This window comes from Triturus cristatus, chromosome 7 (genome assembly GCF_964204655.1).
Source record: "Triturus cristatus chromosome 7, aTriCri1.1, whole genome shotgun sequence".
In the NCBI taxonomy this organism is placed as follows: Eukaryota; Metazoa; Chordata; class Amphibia; order Caudata; family Salamandridae; genus Triturus; species Triturus cristatus.
Genome location: NC_140590.1, coordinates 857,708,693 through 857,728,920, shown reverse-complemented (window position 1 = coordinate 857,728,920; position 20,228 = coordinate 857,708,693). Strand labels below are relative to the sequence as shown.

Here is a 20,228-nt window from a genome sequence, read left to right as displayed (position 1 = left end):
AATCTGACTGCTTTGCACCAAACAAACCGGTTAAGCACAGGTTTGTTTAGGGACTTTTGTAGTTCACACTGACCAGGATTAGGATTATCATTTGCGCGATATCCTCTCCCCCATCAGCTAAAGCCCAATCTCTTACATTTTAGCACCATGTACTTTACGTATGCCAACAACAGACATAACTTTCTTAAGATCTGTAGTCATCTGAAAGTCAGCAGGGATGAGACTGGGATTCTGGCACATCTCTGGACTACATTTTGGCAATCTCCTTTTTGGCCCACAAAGTTAGGGACCTACCCAAACCAGCTCCCTCTACATAATCTTAGAATCAAGCTTGACACTTGTCTGAGTCCAAATCAGCACTGTAGTTAGTACTTGTTACTTCACTTTACAGTACTCTAGTGTTGGTAAGAATCCCTTTTATGAATTTCATAATTTCTGTTCTATTGCATAGCCCACTGCACTTTATCTACAGATTCCTGCAGGCTCCATATTTAAACTCCATTTGATTCAAAATGTAGTGGCTAAAATAAATCTGTAGCTGCTGACCCGAGATCATGGAACCCCTGTATTAACATGACTTCATTGGCTGCCTGTTTAGCAGAGAATTGTTACTAAACCCATGGACACAAGGCCTTGAATAATAATCGACGGACACCACTTTACAGGTGTTTTCAATGGTATTTTCTTTCTCAGCCCTTTACAATCAGTGCCTTCTACAAGTCCCCAAAGTTAAAACAGTTATTATGGGAGGTAGGGTTCTTTCAGCGGCTGCTGTGGTTCATTGGAGCCGGTTCCCTTTGGCCATTCACCAAGAATACAACCTTTTGAAAATAAGGGATCCTTTACAAGCATTGCTTTCTCCTGCTCAAAGATATGCTAAGCTTTAGCCCTGCTCTGGCTTAGCAGTGATTAGTGCCTTGAAGCCTTCACGTAAAAGGGCACTCAATAAACCCTAAATATAAATTCAAACATTTTTGGCCCCTTCTCTTAAAGTTTTTGTGACTGCAGCACAATTCTCCCGCCCTGCAAAAGGCTGCACTGCTTCTGCAATGTGAAGTGACTTGCACTGAAGCAGTACTTAAAACACGATTAGCTAGGAGGCACATTTTCAGCACAGATGTGTTCAGTAGACTGGAACATATATTGTCCTTGCATGGCATGCTTCAGAAACGCCTACTCCTAGAGCGAACTTCCCATCCAGCATCCCCATCAACCCTCATCCACCCCCCACCCATAGCCACCGAGACTCCGCCATCTTCCCATAACCCAGCGAACATGCATAGCATCAGTAAATGTCTGTGGTTACGTATATGGTCTACATTGCTTTAGCTAGATCATCCAGTGTGTTCTAAAAATTGACCTCTTTCCAAGAGCTAAGAACCCTTCACAGGGGTTCAGTCTACTAGTGAGAACTTTACGCTCTTCTGTCGACCCATCTTCAGCCTCTTCCACTCCTGGTTCATGCTGGGAAGTGGCGAGACCGTTCAGTGCTACGTTCATGTCTCCTCTGCCCATTGCATGAGACTGAAGCCAAGCTTGCGGTGCACACATTTCCTTGCCGCTTTCCACGTCATTCGCCGTGCTTCCAAGTTGAAATGTCATTTTGCAGTAAAGTGACAGTGTGTAATGCAGAGAGCAGTAAAATCTTGAGTCATTCTTTTCTGAACAGAGGGAAAGCTCAGACAGAATGGCAGAACAGCCTAGTAACTGGGCAGCGCTGAAAGCAGATCGCGATAGAAGGAGCAGCAAAGAAACCATGCGCGTGTTAGTTGTAAAATATGTGAAGCACAGGTACACTGAATAAGAGCAACCTAAAATCCCTCCATGGGGGCGCATTGTATGAACTTTCATGAAGAGGGTATGGGCGCATCCTTTCTCTCTCTTTTTTTTATTTTTTATTTTTTTTATTTTTTTTTGCATTCGCACTTTAAGTGGGAAGGGCATGCCCAGATTTGGGTCCTGTGCTCACTACACCACCAGCTTCAAGCTGGCCTGGCAGTTCGGGCTGAACTGTTCCAAAGGGGCACTGGGCCAAGGCTGATTTGCATATGGCTGGGTCCAAACTGAAATGGGGTGGTGAGCAAAATAGCGATGGAATAAACCCAGATCTGTGACTGGGGTTAATGTTTGACAATGTAAAACATTCTGTCCATCATTTATTTTTGTTGTTGATTTTTTTCCCCCTAAGGGGGAAGGGTAAGCCCAGACATCTACCCCATCCCCGCTATGCCACCAGTTTCAAGTTAGTCTGGCTGATAAGGGGGGATGCCCCTAAACCAGTCCCAGTACGCTTGTTTTTCGGTCCAGAGAGGACCTGGCCTGGCAGTTCGGGCTAGACTGCTGCCATGGGGCACAGGGTCAAGGCTGATTTGCATATGGTTGGGTCCAAACTGGAATGGCGTGGTGAGCAAAATAACGACAGATTTAACCCAGATTTGTGAGGGGGGGATGTTTGACAATGTTAAATATTCTCTCCATAATTATTTTGTGTTGTGTCCTCTTTCCTCACAATAATGTGAAAACGCAAGAGTTTATCGCGTTTCCTCACATAATTATCATGTCTGCTATTGTACAGATTTGTGGCACAATTTGACAGCCAACAACGGAACAAAAGACATTAGGGCTTATTTATAAGCTCCTTACGAGCGTACCTCACTTTTACCCATGTTAAAAGTGACGCACTGACGGCGTAAGGGGCTTGTAAATAAGCCCATTTTTTTCAAAGCCAAGCTTCATGCGAAATATGAACTAATATTGAAGGTTTTGCTTAGGTAATCCTCCAGCCTTAAGAAACGTTCACGACTGCAAATAATTGGCTTCTCCTTTTTCATCTTCCTGTCCCTTACGTCAGACACATTTAAGTGCGTGCTCCCGTCACAGAAACGGGTAGGTTGTGTGCATCACCGCCAGCGTGCACTGTAGCAAACGTGCCCGCGAAATAAGTAGGCCTCAACGCACCCAATTCTCCAAGTACCACAATAATGCTTCTCTCTCAGACACCATATAAATTATGGGGCTGTTACTTTCATTGATATGACGTCTTAGCTTGTTCAACGAGTCTCACGCATAGTTATTCCGGGGCCTCGTGTGGTTATTGTTTGTATTGATTTTCATGTGTGTGTGTGTGGGGGGGGGGGGGGGTGCATGTATCGCATTTCACTTCATCACAATTCAGTGCTCAGCTGAGAGCCCCAGGGAAATGACGTTTGCCCACGGGGCGAGTGCTTCACAAAGCACAGAAGGTATGGAAAATGCACAACCCGGATGCTGCGGGGATGAAGCCGGTTCCAAGGATGCAGTGTCGCGTCGGTACACACATGAAAATCAGTTGAAAGTATTTCAGAATGATAAGTGCAGACTGCGGGGATGAGCCTCGACGGACCCTTGACACGGGTGTTTACGCGTTAATCCGTGTCTGGTACAGAGTTCCTGGTGCAATAGCCAAGCTGCCGGTTTCCCATAATCCAACGAGTTTCCATCTATGGAGCATTAATACAGTGATTGTGCCAGATGCGATTAAAGTGCACCCCGACCTGCTATAACCGATTGTACACAAAACGATCGCTAATGTTAGTGTTGAGCCGTTTTTCTTGACCTTTCCAGTTTTGGTATAAAGTCGAACAGCGGCACAAGAAGCTAGAGTGATATTAGCAATAAAGGTTGTTCTATGTGATATAAAATCGGTAACATAATATAGAGCAATAAGATATGTGCTCGGTCACATATATGTGTTCAGGTGAGACATTCAGGTTTTAGGCCAGTGGATCGTTCGAAGGAGTCGGCTTTGTGGGCTGTAGAGCACGTCACGTTGGTGCCATTTCGAGGGCACTGCACTTTATCCGGCAGTGCCCTTTGATTCTCCGTGGGCATCAAATGACCTTAAGAGAAGGTTACTTGGAGGAGGGCAAAAAAATCCTGAATGACTTCCTCACTGTGGCCTTGGTTTTAGGGGCTGCGGCGCGGGGTGAAGGGCGCGGGAGGTGGGTTCCGTGCATTCAGCGCAGCTAGGGGCCCCTTCCTCGCCGAGTCCGTGTCACCCCGAAAGCTACTGGTCAGCGGAGGGAGCCGAGGGCAGAGAGTAGCGTCCGTGACGCATTCCTCGTTCTGGGAAGATGCGGCACGGGCATGGACGGATCCCCCGTTTACTGGCTCTGTGCCCCACAGTTGCCGAAGTACTTTTAGTCACAGATATATTTCCAGAGCTGTCGGTGATGGCGCGCGCCCTGGTGCCTTCCTTTGATGCCGGAGTTGAGCCTAACATTCCACCCGGAGCCCCTCGCACGTGCCTGGATCGGCATGTATGAGTGAAGAGTCTGGTGTGGTGAACCCCGTAGACACGGGCCTCTCGATGACAGAGAGTGGCAGGGACCACTTAGAGCTTTTGGGGGGACTACGAGCAATTCCGGCTAGAGTCAATAGCACATTTTTTTAAAGTTGTTTGAGTCTGCGCCCCCGACCGCCTCCTCCATTGAGGACGAGCCCTCGTGCCCCTCCTTCCGCGCCCCTGCGGTCTTCTACATGGACCCCCTTGCTGTCTGCGCCAATCCGTTGCTTCCTTGTAAAACTTTGAATTGCTTTAGGCCACGTGCCTGGACTCCCGGCGCCGTTATCTATAGCAGCTGCACTTGCAAGTATCCTGGCTATGTGCAGAGCCTGCTGCTCCCTGCTACGCCTAGAAATGAACGGTGAATGCACCCGTTTCATAGTAACTGACCCCAAGATCTGGCACTGAGCATGGGGACGCTTCTCTTAACACAACAAACCCATGGCAGTGGCAAAGTGTTGTAGGTGGAATGGGCTACTGTCGTCATTCGCATGCTTTGATGCACAAGTGTCTGTTTCACTGACATCCCCGTAACCTGCTGTTATCTGCACGAGCCTTTCGTGTTGCTCTCAGCAGAGAGGCCAATGGTTGAATGGGCACGAGGCGGCCGCTTCTCTGCTTTCATACACGTACATTTGGAGCAGCGCACCTGCAGAACAGGTCCCCCTTTCCACACAGGGCTGTGGTATTTTGGTCACACACCTTTCACAGGGCGACCGGGAGATTATACTCTTCTAAAAACAACCTCGCGCACGCCGGGCACGTCCCACGGATTCTCCTGCGTCTACCACGGGCAGCGCTGATTTAATTAATACAGCTTTCACTGGCTAATGTATACATTATGTCTCTTTGTATGGTTTCTTATAGGCGAGCCAATTGGCCAACCGAATGCACGTACATTAATCAGCCTCGAATACATTTTTCAAGTGCTCGCGCTGTGAATGCTAAACCGTTCCAGGGCAGACCTCCCGGCTCACCCCAGCATCCCCCTCCCCCCACCGGGCTCTCACGCACCCCCAGTGCCAGGGAAGCTCTTGCAGCCTGTTGGTTCCCTCAACAACGGAGGGCGAGGCTTCAGAGCAGCGGGGGAGCTCGCATATCTACGCGGCCTTGACCGGCGCCCTGCACAGGGCGTGCAGCAGGCTCTAAGCCGGGGTGAGATCGGATTTCCTTTGCTGTGATGCTATAATTGGCAACATGGCGGCCCACTGATCTTCTATTGTTCATTCCCTCTGAGGCGAATGATTTAATAAGGGGTTTTTCGGTCAAATTGAACCGTAGCTTCCACACAAACACTGCTGCTTTGAAAAAAAAATCCGTGTTATCCAGAAGTGCACGATTGGTACATAAATACAGTTTCACTATTTAAATAATACCGTATAAATATGTCGATACGTTTTGCCGAGACTTAAACTTAATAGAACTTTTTGTTTTAAAAATCACTTTTGGGGACGTTAAGCAGAGCTGCGTCCCGGCAGTGCAGCAGATGTGCTCTTGGAACTCGCTGGATGCAGTGCACATGTGCTGGCAGAGCGCACCACTGGCGGCTGGCCGCGCGCTCACTCGCATACTTGATGCAGTTATGGCTGGGGACGGTGCGCGCCGCTGTTCCACACACGCACTGCTGCCGCCGGAGCAGCGCCATCCGGTCCCCTCTGTGGAGTGAGGCAGGCACGGGAGTTTGGAGGCAGAGTGGGTGAGTCAGAGCTTCCCGGCTGAGCGATGTCCACCCTCCAGCACTGCGGCTCGAGCTTGCCGTTCCTTCCGGGGTGCCCCGTGAGATAACAGGACCGTCCCAAGCCGAGGAGCCCGCCAAGAACTCAGAGAGGACCAACGGCGCCTCCCGGGCCGCCCTGTGACACAGCGCGCCCCAGCCAAGGAGCGCAGCGCGGGAGCGCGCAACAAACTCCGGGATGAGCCCCAGTGTCGGACGGACCACCCTGTGAGGCAACAGGCAGAGGAGGAAGAGGAGCCTCCACACACCCCGAGACGAGCTCTGTGCACGGCCGGCCGCTCTGTGAGGTATTCAGACCTCTGTCCTGGACGGCAGCTGAGGAAGAGGAGCCCTCTACGAACTCCGAGATGAGCCGCTATGCCGGACCGACCGCCCTGTGAGGTAACCGACCCCGTCCTGGCGAGGGAGCGGGGCAGAGGGCACCCAAACAGACTCGGAGATGAGACGCTGTGCCGGACGGGCCACCCCGTGAGGCAACAGCTGCAAGCAGCGGAGGTACCGGAGCCCGCCATCAACTCTGAGATGAACCCCTGTGCCAGCACGGCCACCCCGTGAGACAACGCGGGAGCAACAGGGGCCCGCCACGAACTCTGAGATGATTCCCTGCACTGGCCGGGCCGGCCTCGGCTGCCGAGTGCTCTTCCTACCGCTGCTCTTGGGTCTCGTTGGCGGGGGCTCCGCGCTCATCCGCTATGCCGTGCCCGAGGAGGCGCAAAGGGGTTCCCGAGTGGGGAACCTGGTGGCAGACCTGGGCCTGGAGCTCAGGGGCCTCGCAGGGCGCCGGCTGCGGGTGGTGCCCGGCGGAGGGGGCCGGCGCTACTTCGAGGTCGACCTGGAGAGCGGGGCGCTCTATGTGAACGAGAGAATAGACCGGGAGGAGCTGTGCGGCCCGGCCGCGCCCTGCCTGCTCACCCTGGAGGTGGTGGCCGAGAACCCCCTGGAGATCTACAGCGCCGTGGTGGAGGTGCAGGACATCAACGACAACGACCCAGCCTTCCTGGCCGGGGACATGCGGCTGGACATCAGCGAGTCCGTGGCCCCCGGGGAGCGCTTCCCGCTCGAGAGCGCGCAGGACCCTGATGTGGGGGTCAACTCCGTGCAGACCTACAGGCTCAGCCCCAACGGGCACTTCACCCTCAGCGTTCAGACGGGGGGAGACGGCACAAAGTATGCCGAGTTAGTCCTGGAGAAGGGGCTGGATAGGGAGGGGGAGGAGGAACTGAGCTTGACACTCACTGGGGTGGACGGGGGGAGCCCGGCCAGGTCTGCCAGCGTGCAGATACTCGTGCACGTGCAGGACGCCAATGACAACGCCCCCGCCTTCAACCAGACGCTCTACAGGGCCAACATTTTGGAAAACACGCCCACGGGCGCCCTGATTGTCAAAGTTCAAGCAGTAGATTTGGACCAAGGATCCAACGGGGAAATTGTGTATTCGTTCAGCAGCCACACCCCGGCCAAACTGCGGGAACTGTTCGCGCTGGATTCTGTGACCGGAGAACTAAAGGTCAAAGGGCAGCTGGACTATGAGCAGCGGAAGGATTATGAGATATACATACAGGCAAAAGACAGGGGCATGAATCCACAGGTGGCCCATTGCAAAGTATTTGTAGCAATAATTGATGCGAATGACAACACACCAGAGATCACAGTCACCTCTCTGTATAGCCCAGTGCCAGAAAATGCGGTCAAGGGGACGGTGGTTGCACTACTGAGCGTCACTGATTTTGATTCTGGTGACAATGGGTTGGTGAACTGCGTCATTCCCCCAAACATCCCTTTCGTTCTAAGTTCTTCCATAAAAAATTACTTCACCTTGGAGACACAGGCAGGCCTCGACAGGGAACTGGTGTCTGAGTATAACATCACCATCACTGCCACTGACAATGGGGCCCCTCCGCTTTCAGCAGAAAGGAGGATTCAGGTGCAGGTGTCAGATGTCAATGACAACCCGCCAGCATCCACCCAGCCGTCCTACGATGTGTATGTGATAGAGAACAATGTCCCTGGGGTGCCAATATTCAACGTCAGCGCCTCTGACCCGGATGTCGACCAAAATGGCCGTCTCTCCTACTCCATTCTTCAAAATGGTAACGCTGGGGATGTTATTCTGCGATATTTCTCTATTAATTCTGAGAATGGCACAATTTTTGTTCTTGCTTCCTTAGATCACGAAGGAACCAGAGAATATAAAATGACAGTCCGCGTGCACGATGGGGGCAGCCCATCTTTAGCCACGGACATCCCTATAAATGTGTTTGTTGTGGATACCAATGACAATGCCCCCTTAGTTTTGTACCCTCGCCCAAGCTCAAACTCTGCACAAGTGGATTCTGTACCTAGGTCGATAAGTGCAGGGAGTGTGGTGACCAAAGTTGTGGCCTGGGATGCTGATACGGGACACAATGCCTGGATCTCGTATTCGCTCGACAAGGCCACAGACTCGAGCCTTTTTAAGATAGGGCTTCACAGTGGGGAGATACGGACCACTCGAGACGTTCTGGAAAGCGATCTATCTAGGCAGACATTGGTCATTGCAGTAAGGGATAATGGGCAGCCCGCCCTGTCGTCCACGGTCACACTCACGATATCAATGACAGACACATCTGCAGAAGCCATGGCCCAGGATGGAAATGTGGCTGCTAAAAAGCATCAGAAAAACAATTTGACGTTTTATTTAATCATAGCAGTGGTTGTGGTTTCTGCACTCTTTATTATCACCCTCTTGACTGTGGGGGTGGTCAAACTTTACAAGTGGAAAAAGACCAGGGATCTATATAACAACTCCAGGAGCACCCTATACAGGGCAAGCGAGACCCTGCACTATGTGGATGCGGTCCGAGGTGGGCTTCCGCCTCACAACCTGTACCATCAGGTGTATCTGACAACAGACTCGCGCAAGACTGACACCATATACAAGATGAGGTGCTCACCAAGTCCCCTTGGAAGTCAGCAAAACACCCTGAAAATAGGGGATCCCAGCTTGTATAACCAGTTACTGAAAGACAACAACAGACTCCCAAGTCCGCTTGAGGTAATGTGATCCTTTCAAACTCTGGTGAAATTATTAATCGTGTACAGTACCCCACCCCTGTACCCCTTGTCCTCAATAAAGACACTCTTTCCCAGCACAGTGAAGTTCTGAAAGGTGCAAGATATGAGTTAAAACGTGGGGCGTGCTTCGTCACTATAATAAGAAATGAAGCTTGTTTTGAGTCAAGGTGCAATGTCGCTGCCAGGGTGAATGGGGCTCATCGTCTCCTCTATGCTGCACAGTATTGTGGTCTAGATGAGTTCCTCAGTTGCATGGTATACTTTCAAAATGGCAGTTGGGAATAATGAACGTAAATGCATACCAAGCCAAGTGTGTCCATTGTCAGATTTGCATTGGTCATTTTGACTTGCAAGCGCTATCAGTCATGCTGTGAATCTGTCTATAACTGACTTGCAATACATGGCGTGTGCTAGACAGAACATCTCCATTTCTCCTCTGTCCCCTTACTAATTCACCTACAATTGCATCACCAAATACTGCTGTGAAATACACAGTGGAAACTATACATAAGTATGTGTTTATAGTGTAGCAATGTAAATGTCACTTAATTGCCTCCTGGCCACAGCTTAGACATTGCCCTTCAGATGATGCATCTTGTTAAGTCTTGAATGAGCAATTGGTGTGTATTAATCTGGTGCTTTTGGAAATATTGGTATTGGGAGTTCTTGTGATTGTGTAATGTTTCCCACCAGTAAGCAAGGGCCTTGCCTATTGAGGTAGATGTGAATGAATTCAAATCCTACTTTTTTGTGTCTGCCATCAGGCCTTATCTTGAAAATAAAGACGAGGGCCACATTATTGTCACTATGATGGGATTTTTTTCAGACATGTTGATAATAGCCACAGAGATAGCTAGCTCAATAGGATTTGTGCATGCTGCAGCGATTTGCGTGGTGCCAAACTGTTAAAGTTGATATGCAATATGGTATACTCCGCTTTTTACTCTAGAGGTCAATTAAATGAATACCACTGAGTTTTGACAATGTATCTTCGATTACATAGGATACAAAACAAATTGACGTGTGTGGTCTGTGATAAATCATTAATCAGTTAATTGAGTACTGGTAACTAGATGAAAATAATAAACTGTTTTTGCATGCATCATTGAGCTATGCATTGGTGACATGTTGTATGAGATTTGCACAATTCACCTGGAATTGATATATAGCCACAGAGTTTCATTCTGTACTGTCCAGGCCTCTGGGTCTAGTATTGTCATAGTCAGTTTGCAAGCATTTGCCTGCATGGACTTCAGAGCTCTAACCTTAGCTGGACTCATATTGTGTTTTATTATGGATTAAGGCTATGGTCACCTTAAAACTGCTTTGCACAGGGTCATGTGTCTGACTTTAGGAGAGTGTGTCACTAGTGTGCTGTCTTTGTAGGAATAAATGTGCACTCGCTTCCTGTTTATCCAGCAAGCTGCTATCTCACAATCTGCTGATTCAGCAAGTCATCAATGTCTTGTGAGTTTTCACACAGTTCTTACCCTGCTCACGTGTCCAGTGTCCAATTGTGTGCAATAGCTGTTTTCCACAGTGCATTTCCCCTGAAGCGAAAATGCATTTGAATAGGACGGTATGTTTTTTGCAGTTATCGGTTACAAAAGGCACATTACCCTAGGGGGCAAAGCAAATGCGCACACCCACCGGGGAAACGAGTGCATGTCTAATTATTTAACAAAATATATCACAGCATGAGAGACTCGTTAGGCAGGTAGGGCCAGTTTTATTTAAAAAAAAATAGGTACATTTACAAGCTGTAGGTTATGCCTAAGATTTTCGTAGCTTTACTCGTTTTTGGGAAGTCGCAAAGACATGCAGTGAATGCCTGGAAATGTAACCCTGTCCCGTGGTTGTCTGTTAGTGGGCAGTCTCTAAGCTTAGGGATAGGGGAATCTTCCATTTCTGTATCTTTTTCCACAGCTGACTGGTAACCATTAGTATTTTTCCCGTGGATTATGCCTGTGGAACTTTCTCTGTAGGGTTGCAGGCGCTGATGTTCGTCCTTTTAGATTCAAGTTAGAATAATTGTTTCTTTGACTGTCTAGGGTGGGGGTGGGGGTGGGCTAGCTGCTAATGCCCTCCTGGATTCTCCTGAGTGGATGCCCCATCCTAAAGATTGCATATGCACATGTGACTCGTAGTAGGAAAGTGGAGAACACTTCAGGTGCAGGCCTGGCTCAGCTCAGCCATAACAAACGCGTGGGTGGGTCTTAGGAGGGGCAAAGACTGAAAGTTGTGGGCAAGGAGAGGGAAACCACTCCATCATGATACATCTAACACAGTCAAAAGGAGAGAAAGAGCCTGTGAGCATGGGAAAAAATGAAGACTGCTATGAGAGAGATAAATGGCGTGTCCAGCCTCACATTGGTTTCCGATTGAAACGCATCATAGGCGTGTAAACAATCCTTCATCAGTAGGTCTGGGCCAAATCAAGTAGATGTGATGCACACTAAAGGTTTTGGATGGCATACTGTTGATACTTTAATATCCAAAACCACTGCATCCTTGTGTATTGCATGACGCACTGAAGATGCTGACAGTATGTGGGCACCGTTTGAAACAACATAAATATGGCATTAAAGAAGAAATATTTGATCAGTTGCAGAAATACATTCTGAAATCATCAATTGAAAATGGAGCTGCTTCAGAAACATTAGGCCGTGGCATACACGCATGCTAGTTCCTTGCTACTTCTGGGTTTCATGCTTTGGCACATGACATTCTACTTAAAATAATCTGCCAAACATACAAGTGTGGCGAGGCAAAGCATGTCAGCCTATGAAGGAATATCACAGGAAAATAAACAAAGCCTAGAATGGAAGCAGGGTAGTGCACATAGTTGCCCTACATAATAATAGCGGATGAGTCCTGTAGGTAAGCAGCTGTGCACACTGCCAGACAAAGAAGAAAGATGCCAGGCGGCCCATTCAATTGAGCTGGAGATTGGATGGGGTTCCCTGCGGCTGTGCACTCTTTGTGATGGGATGGTAATTGATTGTCCATCTCAGCAGTTCTAAATGAGGTTAATAATGAGAGTGAAGCTGGGGCTGTCCTACTGCCTTCGGAGCCGGTTCTTTCATGTGGAAGTGATGCAGCGCCGGCAAACAGCGCCGTTTGCCTTTATAGTGCGAATGCTGGATGATGGGTCTAAACCTAGAGCTGTGGCATTTTTTAATGAATGGATGATCTGTATTGTGCATGCTGCTCATTGAAATCTATTCTAGGTAATTATGCTAATCCACTATGCTAATGTGCTTTATCAGAATAATGGGGCACTTAAGTCCTTCACAAGCACCCCTCTCCACATCTATGAAATCCTGTCCATGTGCATTCATGCACATTGAGAACACGTATTCCATATGTTACCACCATTTGGGGGTGGAATCTAAACATAAACACGGAAAATTACAGACTAATTTAATTAAAGTCCTCCCATTGAGCCCCCCCCCTCGTAAGGGTACAAGTGGCTTGGAATGCAACACAAGAGGATGAGAAATTATGCTCTTTTAAAGCACAAACAATTGTGACACTCAAGGAGTGTACCAACTGTTTATGCATGTTATTCTCCATTGTTGAACTCAGATGGTGAATTACGGCGACTTGATTGTTATTTGCCATCAGAAGAAGAAAGTATAAAGTACAAGTAGTTATGATAAAGTCACATTTTTTAACCTATGTCCTTTCTACTCGAGATAAATCATGTGTCATCCCTACTTAAGTCTGTTTACAATAAAAATACAGGAAAATGACACATTTTGTGGGGACAATAATTGTTCTATTTTTGCGCTAGGCTGCGCTTACCAGCTTATCCTGACAAACCAAACCATGTTTGTGTTGCTTTCATTTGGCATTGCCTCAATGCTGCGGGTGCTCTTTTGAAAGTTCATGGGTGACATAATTGTTATGATGATTCCATGTGACATCAGGCGTTTGGTACTTGTCATTGTCTATACAGATATTCATACTCCAGTCAGAATGGGGAGAGTCTCGTGAAATGCAATCTCAAGAATACATTTCATGGTCAGAGTGTGATGAAGATGCGTTTGTGTGTAAGATGAACACATTTGGAAAGTGCACATTTTTAAGTGATTGTGCTAATGCTTAGGGTGCACAGTTGTCTTGGATATTTGATTATAGTTATCATTAGAATAACCATGTAAAGAGTGGTCTGACCAAGTGAATATAGATGTTGAATGAGTAATAATTTTGCTAAGTGCAGTCCTGGAAATACACCGTACTGTTATTTTTAAAAAAAACTACAGAGGAAGTGTTGAGAGACTTGGAATACATTACAGAATTATTGGGTGCTGCATGCAGAAAAGTGGTTTTGTAGGACTGAAATCCAGTGTAGCGCTTCAAAGAAGAAAAGTAAAAAAGCACTCTAGAGCCTAGTTCTCCAGGCAGAAAAGCACTGCCCTCGGGCCACAAACTATAATGCAGGTTGATCCCCCAAACACAGAAGTGGGAAACTACATGCTTGATGTTAATTTGATGTTGGTCCCTTTGTACCGTGCAAATGTGCAGTTCACGCTCCACCCCGTGGAGCTCTGCCATCGTAAGTGGATAATATTACCATAGCCTGGTATTCCTGCCTTACGAACAGGTACATCTTGATACTACCAACTTCTGCTCATTAAGAAAGAAATATATTTTTAAAAATCTGTAAGGAAGCTCAGTTTGATAATGAGGAGATCATTTATTTTATGGGTTGCATGCAGTACGGCTGCTCTGATGCAGATGTTTAGAAGCTTGAGGGTCATAGCAACAAGAATGGTTTATCACCAGGAGGAATTAGACGAGATTGCAACACACATGGCAGATGGTGCATTTCGTGCATTTGAGTGGGGACTGTTTTTGTTGTAATGTGTGAATGAATGTGAGGTCAGACATTACCCTTTTTTTAGAATACAAATCTAATGAAATATGTTTTCCTTTGCCTCAGAATGACCACCTACATTTTTGTGTTTGGCATTAGCTAAATAAAATGATACTACAAAAACTGTATAAATATAATCTATTTATAGGACAGACCTTTTCGTCAATTAGTGTGTTCTGCCATTCACGTTTTTCTAACACCCATTACAGCATACGGTGTGGGGCAGTCCACCTCAACCATTGGCTAACTTCGCTGTAAATGGCGGTATTATGCTATTTCAAAGGGAGCATATCCGCACACAAAGTAGTTCAGTTCAGTGCCAGGGACTACAATGGCAATTTCTTTTGTTAAAAAAAAAAACATGTCTGCCATTTAGCTAAGGGTTTTTATGTTAATAAGAAATTGACCACTCCCTCATCATTTTTTTTATTTTTATACAAAATTCATGACAAACCAAGCACTGACAAAGTCAAAAGCCTGGCAGCTGAACGCAAGAGCTTTTGACTTTGCCAATGCTTGTCTTTGTCTTGCAAGCTGTGTGTCTGTTTGCTGATCAGTAAATGAGCCTCCTGTTGTTGGAAGGTCATTGATATTGAAATCTCTCTTCACCATGCAAAACTATTTAATACATAGCTAATTATTTTGAGGCTCTGTTAAATCACGTTGGGTGAATTGCAATGGTCTGTTCTGTCTGTCACAATCTTGTGTGTACATTTTCTGTGGATAAAGAAACATACTTTAGGGTCCGGTTCCTTCATCTGTCTGTTTTGCTTCTTAGAATGTCGTACAAACAGCTAGCATTTCAGAAGTATTGCCTTTCTGATATCTCGAGAAGAAAACAGCAACAAGTTAGAAAAGAGGAGAGGCAAGATTATTCATTTTCACAAACGTGGGTTAAAATTATTCTGCTTTCCATCTTGCTTGCACATGTGATCGGCAGCCGTTACTCAAACTCACGCGAGGAACACTGAGTCGAGTTAACAATGATCATAACCCATAAAGCTTTTGATTTAGAAGTGCTTTAATTGTGCATGAAGAATATTAGGCTTGTATAAAAAGTAATTAAAAAAGCTAACATGCATCTACTGCTATTTTTAACTTGCAGTAGCTCTCCCATTATAGCTATTCTAATGGCATTCCAGTTGTCTAAAAATACCGATACTCCTGTTTTGCATTACAGCGGAGTGTCTGAAAATATAAACACATGTACTTCATTCGTGACTGTTGAAAACCATTCAGATAGTCCATATAGACACTGCTCGGTAGGGCATTGGCTCATAACCAGGGTTGAATAACAAGCAATCAAGAGTTTGTTTCAAACCAGCCTGGCAATCCGAGGTGAGAGAGAGGCTTAATACTTTGTATACGTTTGTATTGCAGTGCATTCACCCAACCACAAGCTGAGGGGAGGTAGGCTACAGAATGGTACAAAACAGAATCATTAACAGTATCCTTTTCACTCACTCTTCTATATGGTGAATTGAATGCAAAATGATTTACTTCAAAAGAGGCATCTGGGAGGTGCAAGAATCAACAAGTAAAAGCAATACAATTTAAAGACTAAAAAAACATTTTAATCCAAGTTCTTGAAAAAAATATACTAATTACTACAAAACTATGAATAAAATATTAAATGGAAAATAAAATGTCAAACTATTTTAAAGAAAGTCATTGGGGGCAATGGTAAACATGAGAATCTGAACAAACAAATGTTATCGTCTATGTAGTGGGTAAAAGTCCGAACATGGCTCAGCAGGACCTGGCAGTAGATAAGCAGACTCATAGAGCGAGTGTTTGGAGTTTGCTCCTGGTGGATGCAGTTACCTTATGACTTTTCATGAAGGTTAAATGTAACTAGCTAGAAGGTAAATAAATTAGGGATGAAACTGTGCTGGGTGTGGGCAGAAGAAAAGCGGAGAAACTGGTATTTTTGAAGCTAAATGTTCCGTGGTACTTATTCTAAAAAGTGCTAGCAACATTAGGAAAGCTGTAATGATACATAGTAAAAAATAGGGGGTTATGTTGGCTCTAATAGGAAGTCTGGATATCTGTTTTCTAATAAGTAACCATAGCTGTGTATTAAAGGTGGATGATTCACCGAAGGCTTGAGCGAGAGGCCTGGCTTTGCCTCAGCTTGATAGCCTCTTGGACCTGCGAGCCCAAAGCAATTCAAGCTTTCATGTAACTTCTGCCTGCCTCCCATACTGTCATACACAAAAAAAAGACAAAGGGCCTAATTACACCCACCAAAGTCGACTGCCGACCGCCCGCCAAATTTGGGAGTTTACACCTGGTCTTGCGGGCGGTCCTTTGGTGGTCCCGCGGCACTGCTGTTCTAAGGCCACGCCAAGATACTACCAAAGCCCGTCCCTGCACGGCATGGACTGAGAAGTAATGCCGTGAAGGAACAGGGGTTACATGCACACATGGGGGATCATCATGTGCCCCCCTTCACGCATCACCAGGCCTTGAGACAACAGAGTGCCTTTGTTTCCTCACCACCACACTTTTGGACGGTAGCAGTGGTCATGTGGTGGTCCTACCACCGTAGTCATAATACGGCAGGTGGACCGCCAGTCTGGTGGTCCAATGGACTGTCAAACTCATAATTGAGCCCAAACAGTTAATCAATGATTTAAAACTGGAAAGAGACACCCATCTTTTGTCTGAATGTGCAACCAGAAAACCTGGGATCAACCACATCTTCCTCGATTTGACCCTATTGTGTAATCCTAGGACTTTTTTTTTTACTGTGCCTCATTTTTATGTCTCGCAGAACTAGCACTGTTACTAGCATCATGATTTATGCAAAACGCTGGCCTCTGATTGAAAATGAGGCTTTTTTGTTACCGCCCTGTCCACTTTTAGTACGGCCCATCTGGACTGGATCTTTTACTTGCTGCGTTCTACTGTCTCCTTCATGAGTCGATCAGCAGGCACTATTTACAAAATGGACACTAACTGATGGGGACAATGGCGGCTGCAGCGCTATGCGCTCTAAATTATGTTTTCTTTTAATTACCTTAATGAGCACGGCACCAACGCAAACTTTGAAAAACCAATAAAGAAGTTGATTAGAACATGCGTCACACTGTTTGTTGGTGTGATGCATGTTAAAATGGCAGAAACAGTAAGCTACGCGCATCAGAAATTCTGAAAATAATTTGCTACGACTACATTTCCTAGGGTGCAACAGTCGCTGCTCCGTGCCCAGTGCGATCATACTTCGATACTGTGTCTCAACAACGTCCATAGCAGCGCTTAATTGACATAAACAAATACTGCGCCTCTGTGTGTTTTAAAGCTGCATTCGCGTCTGTTCAGAGCAAAAATGGGAATATTAATAACATTCTTCCTTTCCTGCTCCGTTTAATAGCAGAGGCAGTATTGTCGATGTATCTCAAAGGGTCAGTGCGTCTGCTGCTAAGATCTGTGTGCTGTACATGCAAATGAAAGGGTTTGAATTTTAACTGCGCCTTCTAAGGTACTCATTTAAATTTGGTCAAGTAATTGGTTTTTAGGACTCTGTCAGTTTGAAAGTTGATTTTGTTATAAAAAAAGCATCTAAGTAGGTCTGGTAATTGTTGAAATGAAAATACAGAAGCATTCGTACTCACTATATAAGAGTTGCTGTTTGCCACTAAAAACAGCTGGTGCTGCCTGTGATAGCGTGCTCCGCTACTGTGACTGAACAACATCCATGGAGGCGCTTAATTGACATAAACAAACCACTGCATCTCAGCGTCTTTTAAAACCGCATCTGCATCTGTTAAGCGTAAAAAAGCTAATATTAATAACATATTTCCTGTCCTGCTCCTTTTAATAGCTGGGGCAGTGATGTCTAAGTAGCATTGTACAAAGATGCTGCTCAGTGTGTGCCCCGATACTGTACAAACACAAAAAACAATTGCCAAAGCCAATCAGTCCCAAAGGTGAAACCTATTGGTAAGGCCAATGCTTGTTTGATATGTTGCCAATACTTGATATTATTTGCACAGTTGAATTCATGATTTATCATTCAATAAGAACATGCTGCACTTTAAAATGCATTTTATTTTAATCTAAATGAACGGGCATTTATAATGCATTTAATTTTGGTAATTTATTACTTTTTCAAGACTTTAAACTATTGCCATTGTAAATAACAATGGCTTTTATTTATGTTTTACAAAAAAAGAAAAAAAAGAGAGAAACATTGTCATTTACAATGTCAATAACTCAAACTAATGTCAATGCGAGACCTATTGCATTTCCAATGCTTGTTCTTAATTGTTGTCTGTCAGCGTGCCTTGAAATATGAGAGTTCAGGGTGTGTTCTGTCCAAAAACATCTCTTGTGCTGGATTTAATAGACTATAACATTGTTTCTTGCATAATAGGAATCTAGACCACAAATAGGGTAAACATGACAACTGGCTTGCCTCTTAGTATCCTAATGCCATTGTCATCAAAGCTGGTGGAGGCATGACTTTTCTAACTTCATTGTTTCTAAACTATTACTTTTAATAAATGCCTCTCAATGCAATGATATAATCCGATTTCCCAAGGCAAAACTTTTCCGCATGTAAAAGAAATGCACTTGTTTGCCTTTGGAACAGACTTCATCATATTTTTAGATGATGTTTGTTGTGCAATTGACATACCAAATATTTTTATGGTGTCACAGTCCCAGGCTCTTCGAGGCAAGCCAGACCCTTGGCTCAGCTGACTCGTCTCTCTCCCCTGCTAATGTGTTGACTAGCTCACATCCACTGGGTATCAGTGTCACGTATAAAACAATGTTATAGTAGTATTAAAAACATATAAAAATCATGCTTTTCACTCAAAATGGGGCAACCAAGTCACTCACTACGATTCAACTACTGCTACAGTACACAAATGCTGACCAAGCAGCACAAACATATTTTGTTCCAAAAAAGTGTCTACAAAGGAAAATATTTCTGGTATCACAATTTACCGGTGTGGTGACTGTCCTCAGCACATGTACAATTAAGTAATTTGAAGTGACAGCACCATAGTTGCTGGCACACCTTGTTGCAGGGGGGGATGTTTGATGATGATATATATATAACCTCAAAGTACATACGAGTTGAATCTAGTAAACCTACACTTACCTATATGTACTTAACTTCTCTACATTTTGGTTTTCAATATTTTTGATAAGATATTTTTGTTGCACAATATTGTAAACTCAGTATTTCAGCACCATACACCCTCCTTTCCCATTCCGAAATTAAGCTTACTCTTACACTTAGCACAAGTACATCTCCAGCTATCTTCAGGGTGAGAAATTACATGCAAATGTTTGTGAACATGCAGAGTTTTGTCTACTCACTGACTTCTGCAGGTGTCTCACATTAGTACTTCCATGTGTGGCAATTTACTTGTATGTACAATTACATAACTGTGGTGCTCTTTGCTCAATCTAACCCTTAGTGATTGTCTTCGGGGTGGCAGGTACCATCATTAAGCAGTAGTGAGGAGAGGTTCACATTTCATTTTGCACCATTAATGTTTGATTCCTGAATTCACAAACCAATGAACTCAGCAGTGAGCATAATGTATGGGATGATTGAGACTGATGAAGAGAATGAGCAGGAAGTATGCAACCCTATAAATTGATACAAACGGAGTGGTGGTTTTGATAGTCGCACATCAAAATCTAAACATTTCTCAAGTTAAAAATGAATCCATACATTAACGGTGCCCATCGGGGTAAGAAGGACATCCCACTACCAAAGATGTAGTATGAACAGGGCCTTCAAAGGAGGAGCCTGTTACCAACCATGTTTTTATTATTCAGAACTACCCGGCACTCTAGCGTATAAGTTGCAACGTCAACCAGTATTCTGAAACAATGTATCAACACAACCATAAGTAACTTTACATATGATTGAAACTGTCCCCTCAATGAGAGACCATATGTGTCATAAGAAGCTTTCCTGAAAAAGCCAAAAAGGACATCAATGAACAAACATGAATTATGTAAATACTATCTGCACAGTTTAATGTAGTACTTGATCAGTTATAAACTAATTCTTCAAACATTGTACATAATTCAGAGACACAATTTCAATATTCAAATGTCTCATTTGTGAAACACAATATACAGTGTAATGACCCAATATGGAGATCTGGTCTGAAGTTTTCTCGAGACAACTTTTGAGAGAAGACCAGAGGACAGAAACACCCCGTAGGGGAAAACAATCCAGGACAGCCGACACGTGTTTCGTT

General features: G+C 45.2%; 1 protein-coding gene across 1 annotated transcript in view; it reads left to right on the top strand.

Annotated features, from left to right (window-relative positions):
• LOC146810716 (uncharacterized) overlaps positions 1-20,228 on the top strand; it is a 240,429-nt gene that overhangs the window by 29,781 nt on the left and 190,420 nt on the right. The window contains exon 4 of the mRNA XM_085614988.1: positions 6,586-9,093. Within this exon, the coding sequence (XP_085471114.1) occupies positions 6,586-9,093 (2,508 nt within the window). The remainder of the gene's footprint in view (positions 1-6,585; positions 9,094-20,228) is intronic.